Raw genomic sequence first — 6,631 nt, forward strand, 5'->3', positions numbered from 1 at the left:
GTGTGTAGGTTAATACTTTTATCTTCAATAACCTTACTCGTTTCTCTCTTGTCCACTTACCAAAATACAGATGCTGAAGCGTATGCTTAGGTTTATTAGGCCCGTAAGTGCCAACGAATTTCGTGTCACCTCCTTTCAGTTATAAATTATACAGATACAGGTACATGGTGGCAAGCGCATGGTGGATTCATTCTTCTTTATTTTGTGCAGTGCAGTCGGGGCACGTTTGATTGCAGCCCGCCGGCCTGGGCGCGCTGTGAACTGGAGACTAAATGCAGCTGTTGTTGGACAACATACACCACAGCTATGTGCCAGTACGAACTGTACTCGATGCATCGTTTGTGGAATACTTCTTGTACACCCCTGTACGACGAAATGGGTTTACGGGAGACGATCGAGGCCGCAGATTTATCCGAGCAAATTTATGGAATGACTGCCGAACGCCTTCCCACTTATCAAATGACAGGTATCTGTCCCGTTGTACATGGCCTTCCATAAACACGAATTTGAGGAACGAAATCGATGCCTGGCAGATTGCGCAGACAACGCTTCTCTGTTTAATCTCATGCTGGAGAATTACGCGCATTGGGCGTTTTCCAGTTGCACAGTCATCGTTGATTTTTTACTAATGGATTTTTTTATCCGCAAACCGACTAGCCGGCTTCCAATTTTTCATCCTTTTGCTTCGCGCGATTAATGTGAATGCCGACTTTACCATTAAATTTCTGTTAGATTACCTATTCTAATTGTTTGCCCTTCTTGACAGGACGACAGTACTGTAACGGATTCCATGAACTTGATAATCCATCCCTGTTGTGGGTCACCGCTGATGTTAATTCTCGAAAAGGACGAGTGCCTGCAAAAAGTGCTCTGTGGAAATCGTCGGGAAGCGACCGCAGCGTTAGCATGGGACGAAAAAGCCACCATTGGTTCCTGGACGGGTCCTCTCCGCGACTCCTGGGATAGGCTGCACTCGTGGCCAAAATTTCTTCTAAACAGGTCGAGCACAGAAAGAAGTAGTGCGACTGTCCGAGTTGTGGTATACAGTGATGGCGTAAAAATATCGTGCAAGTCCGGGCGTTGTACATTTCCGCTCTGTAAGATTCTACCATCTTTTGGCACGCTTTTTTATGTTAAGCAATTATTTTGCCATGTGCTGTGGCACTGCTTCCTGATTTTTCAGACTGATACTATTTCCTTCAAAATGCTTCTTTTACAGATACGGTATTACAACTAAAAATTCCTTTTTATGCTCGCACTCGTCCGTGATTTATTTAGAATGAGTTTTCTTGTGTACCTGTTCAGGCGAAGTCAGTGAGTTTGACCAGTTCTGGTGTGATCGACTTGATTTTCGCACAAAATGTTTCTACACATCATTCTTACTTTTGATTGAGAAAACAAAGAGATAGTGTGAGCTGGATTCGGCACAAGAAATCTGAGTAATGTGAGATTTTCGCTGAGTTTCCGCAGCAGATTCTCAATCAAGCTGCGACAATAGAAGGCTGCCATTTGTTCACCCACCGGAAGCAGATGGAATTTTTTTTCAGTTTACATATTAATTTTGCTTTTAGGAAGCGTTTACACAAATTTTCTAGAAAATGCGAATAAAATGACTTTTTTCGTTTCTTTAATTTACAGTCTCTCTTTAGTCTATCTTTTCGTCTCTTATAATCTGTTTATTTTTGTCTCTTCCGCCTGCGCTGCTGCGGCACCCGAAACGAAGTAGACTTTATATGGGACGAGGCGACAGTATCCACGCGAAGTGACGCAGGTAACGTCCCAGGCCAAGCACATGCCGCGTTTCCTGGCAACCGTATTGCATCCGTCTGGGCAGCGACCGGAAGTATGAAACGTACCACGCGGTTCCCGTTCTGCTGGAACGCCCGCTGAAACCAACGATCGGCACACAATGCTGTTAAGCCCACCGTGTCGAGGATGACGTCCAGCGGAAAATTAGCATGGCAGTCCGTGGTGGCCATATATATCTACGGGCTTGTGACATTTCGCGGATTGATGTGCTTCGCAAATGACAGCACCTGACCTGAGCCCAACCGATATCTTCAGGGTGTCGTCGTCCAGGAGGTTGCCGATGTGGGCGGAAGGCAAAGCATTCAACCAAATACTAGCTTCCGGTTTTGATTGTGCGAGGAATCTGTCCCTGTTGATTTCATCGTCATGAAAGATCTCAAGCAACATGGCACGGTAAGTCCCATGGTCGATTGTGTAACAGCCGATGACTCAGTTTCACCACGAGTACTTTTACCCTCGCATAGAATAAAACAGTATTTCAGACTGTAGAACAGTTTAAAATATATTAGAACAGTATTTTCCACTTGTACAATAGCGCCCAGAATTGATCAACCTTCAGTGTCGTTTTTTTCCTGCCGGAAATATGAGAGGCTTTCGAATTTATTTCATTCAAGCGAAAGTTTTATTTTGCGCTTAAGTATATCAAAATACACTGAGTTAATTCACTGCATCGAGTGTTCTTATATTAGGTGCTTCATGAGTGTGCAGTAACAAGCGGCTCGAGAACCTTTGCAGTGGCGTATGCTGTATGCGTTTGAAATACATTTAATTATACCAAAAATTTATTTTTTTTTCCTGTAGCATAGTGTATTTGAATGCTCATTTCTGTGTTTTTTGCAGACCGCGCACAGTGACATAGAAAGAAACTACCGTATACTCACTTTTCCGCGATAACATTTTAGACGTCCGAATGTGTATTTTTTTCAGTTGCAAAGAAAATAGACAGAGTTCGATGAATAACGTGCTAACGTGATGAAAATGCAAATCTAAATCTGTCACGTACATAAATCAAACGAGTATCAATGGCTCTTGGGAAGCTTGGGTGCTCCTTTCTGAAAGAAGTTGACATATTTTTCGCACTGAAATTCGCATCCCAACAGGCTTGTTAGGCCCTTTCCTATTCCGTAAAATTTGGTGCACTTCTGCAACTTTTCGAAGTTTTCGTCATAACTGGTCCCGTTTGTTACTGGAATATTACGCCACAATCCCAGATGATACACATCAGCCGCCCAGGAAACTTTGCTCTCATCGGTGGTGCCCGGTCCCCCACGAATATGCTTCTCAACGCAGTCGAGGTCCGTTCGTTCTTTCAAAATCATGAAGGGATCGCCGAAGCACCAGCTTTCGCTTGTTACCCAGTCTGGGCAGTATTGTTTGCCTACAAACGGATTGTCAAATGTCAATAAAGCACGAGTAGTTTTTTGTCAATAATGCCGGGTTCTGTTGATATGCGTCACTTTAAAATAATAGAAGCGCTGTACATACAGATACAGACGATACAGTTTGGCTGCACCAAAAATCGAAATACATTAACATTGCAAAACAAACCGTCATAGTGCTGTTGCTTAACCGTTGATCCGCTATGGATTTCTGTCAAATTCTTATAGCTGTGGTGTTATTTTCTTAGACTAGGAGGTTTTTTAATCCGGCTTAGCAACATTTTTAGATATTATGCATGACTGCAACTTCAGTTAGTAAAATTACTATAACTGCCGGACTTCTACACAACTGAATTACCAACCAAATATACTTGGTTCCGCCTTTCAAACTGGCTTAGCATAGCGAAAATGAAAAAGAATGGGTAAACAAGCTGTCTGTTAAACTTGCGTCCGGCGCATAAGATGAACGGCACAAGACGCATTAGTTTGTTTTTTTTGTAGAACATTTGCTTCGACCGGATCCGGATGGCTTTACTGTATGCACTGCAGTATTTCATTAAGCTAATCTGAGAGCTAACACTTACCAGCTGGCAGCTGCCCAACTAAACATCACAGTTTTGGAAACTTTAACGAAAAACGAATAAGAAAATTCAGAGCGCATGCTTGTACAAGCTTGTCGCGTAATTTCCCACGGCAAGGCACAGATAACATGTGTTAGAGCCATGAACGAGTTACAAAACGTTTTATTCACCACATTGACAAATTTATGGCAGTTAACGTTCAATCTCACGGTAACTACTATGATACGTAAAACTAAACAAGGTTAACAAAGGAACAAGACAAATATGTAGGAACCGGTTAAAAATTAAATGCCGTTGCCGAATATACAATCAGAGAATTTCGTTTTAAGATGTTAGATAACGCGGGATCCTTTCCAAACTAAAACTAGGGAGAAAAGATTTCGAAATACCCTTTGCTTACGCGGCCACTATCCTCCAATTTCTACCTCTGTCTGATCACAAGTCAGAATCACTATTAACTGATTCTGGCATTCAAAACAGTTCACGTTCTGGCGTATATGAATTATATACGAAAGATCAGCTTTCCTGCGGAACTTTTGCGGCAGAAGTTAGCCGTGGATTATGGTAATCCATTTACATATAGGATATTTTGTGAATAAAATGCAACTTTAACGCTTATTGAATAAATACTTGCCGGAGACGTGGCATGTCGGGCACGGCGTTGTCGTTGTTGGTGCGGTGGTAGTGGTGGTTGTTGCTGGAGTCCGGTTAAGTACGGCACCCCATCTTTCCATAATACGACTTCCGAACACGCTCTGATGGACGATGAACAGAACCAGACAAGGCATGTACTTCGGCACGATCATGGTGGATATTAAGGTTGAACAAAGTAACACAGTGTGAAAACTTGCAAACTGGACAACATGTAGTCGATAAACGATCTTTTTGCCTGTTTTTATAAGTCACCCCTCACCTACGACGTTCACCCGTTTACAAGCTTTTTGCAGATTCAGCTAACAATTCAAAGAATCTTGAGAGTGGCCAGGCAAAATGGACCTGTTTATGAATACTCCGCGAATTAAACACCTGGAGAACTTCATTTTTATTCAGCATGGTACCGGCTATTCTCGCTATGACGGCGCGTGAGTAACAGCATCCAGGAATTTCAACCCGGCCAAACATCCAAGCAAGTCGAAATTATACTCAGCTTTCGATATAAAACACTTAGAAACACTTGTGGCAGCACCCGTACCACTCACAACCGATCACGCACTGCTTACTCAGCGGTTTCATACTTATGGGCTGGAGTATATTTTCGTGCATCGACTTAATATGTCAGCTGGCGAAATAAACAAATAATAAAGATTAAGGAAGTCTTGTTCTTGTAATCAGCACTTCGACATTTCTCAGCCACGGACTGGTTTTACTGAAATTCTTAAAAAATTCAAACGATCAGTCAGCAAAAGGGTCGAAGAAATAGAGGTGCTCAGTGCTCACCCGGGCAGTGCTGCAGTGGACCTGGTACACATAGAAGTCGGAATTCCATTAATTTTATTGGCCAACAAACAAAAGAAACTTGCTACTAATAAAATAAACAATATATATCCAGAAGAAAATAGTAATGTTAGTTCTGAAATCACTGAAATGTTGCCCGATACTGAGCAACCCGTAGGGATACGACTACGAGGATAGGCTAGCATTCGTGATTACCAAAAAAACAAGCGAGAATTCAGGATAACCTTGCCTGGCTCGTGCAACACGAGAAACCAACACGGGCCGGCAGTCGCAAGCGCCATCGTTTAGAATGTTAAAAATTGTGATGATCAGCCGTTGAATACGGTCTGAATCCGTCTGATATTTGCATCTACAGTAATATCTGTGTAACTGCCAGAGTTCTTTTGATTTTGTCTGCAGTTCTTGAAACTATTATTCGGATAATATCGAGTTTTGATTTGCTGATTGCAAAGTAAGCACCTTTAAAAATATAAAGCATGGAACTCGCATCTGCCAATGAACATTCGTCTGGTTTCATGGCTTATAAGAAGAATATCTGCGAAGAAGTACTAATGTCCTGTTTATCAAGTTTGCATAATAATCTGTAGCAAATTCTTGCAGTAAAATCGTGCGTTCGCTTCGCGCGAAAGATGACTTCGTGATTAAATTTTCTTAATACATCTTACACAGCCGCACCGCGTTTTACTGTTAAGTTTACTTTGGGTGCAATTAAAGCAGAGTAATTATCTATTGTCTTTATGAAATTCTAGCGATTCTTGCAGTAAAATTGGACGAGTAAATCAGTTCTGCGCTTCGCGCGATTACTAACATTTTAATGCTGTTCGGAAAGTAATAGCATTTTCTCTGCCCGTCTGCATTTGTCTTCGTATGCCGGTACCAGCAAATAACGGAAAAATTAATCCGTAGTACGGATTCGGCCTCTTGCAAAGCTGAAATTCGCATCATGCGCTCACGTAAAATTTGATAATTTCATGTTCTGCCAGTCAGCACGCTCTTGGTGTATGATATCTTTCTAGGTCTAAGCAGGGCGCAATCCGAGGGAAACCGAGAAACGGCTGAAAAAGGCGCCGATGGGGGAATCGAACCCCGGCTACGTCGTTAGATCCGCGTAGGCAGTACCACTGCACCACGGCGCAATACGTTGAAATCCTTTGAAAGATTTTGTCGCTGTACGTGAGCCGCTTCTCCGCTCACATAGGAAATGTTTATTTAAAATTATTATGCAAACCGAAATACAGTCTTTTCCAAGAACTGAGCCTTCCATACAAGTTCCTTTATTCCAGCAGATTTTACCGAATCAATTAAGTATGGGCTGTGCGTTTTTCACGGACTCAGCTATGGAGGATCTCCAGAACCGGCAGTAAAAGGGGAGCTCATCATGAATTTCATTCAAATTTTTGCGGCAGG

At 42.3% G+C, this 6,631-nt stretch overlaps 1 protein-coding gene across 1 annotated transcript; it reads right to left on the minus strand.

Moving 5' to 3' along the window:
* Positions 1 to 2,719: 2,719 nt before the first annotated feature.
* On the minus strand, positions 2,720 to 4,804 carry LOC129596902 (uncharacterized). Its single transcript, XM_055494304.1, has 2 exons — positions 4,404 to 4,804; positions 2,720 to 3,187 (listed from the first exon to the last, which is right to left on the minus strand). The coding sequence occupies exons 1-2, from the start codon at positions 4,573 to 4,575 to the stop codon at positions 2,829 to 2,831; spliced, it is 531 nt and encodes a 176-aa protein (XP_055350279.1). The 5' UTR covers positions 4,576 to 4,804; the 3' UTR covers positions 2,720 to 2,828.
* Between the last annotated feature and the right edge of the window lie 1,827 nt (positions 4,805 to 6,631).

Source organism: Paramacrobiotus metropolitanus, unplaced genomic scaffold (assembly GCF_019649055.1).
Source record: "Paramacrobiotus metropolitanus isolate TYO unplaced genomic scaffold, Prichtersi_v1.0 Parri_scaffold0000097, whole genome shotgun sequence".
NCBI lineage: Eukaryota > Metazoa > Tardigrada > Eutardigrada > Parachela > Macrobiotidae > Paramacrobiotus > Paramacrobiotus metropolitanus.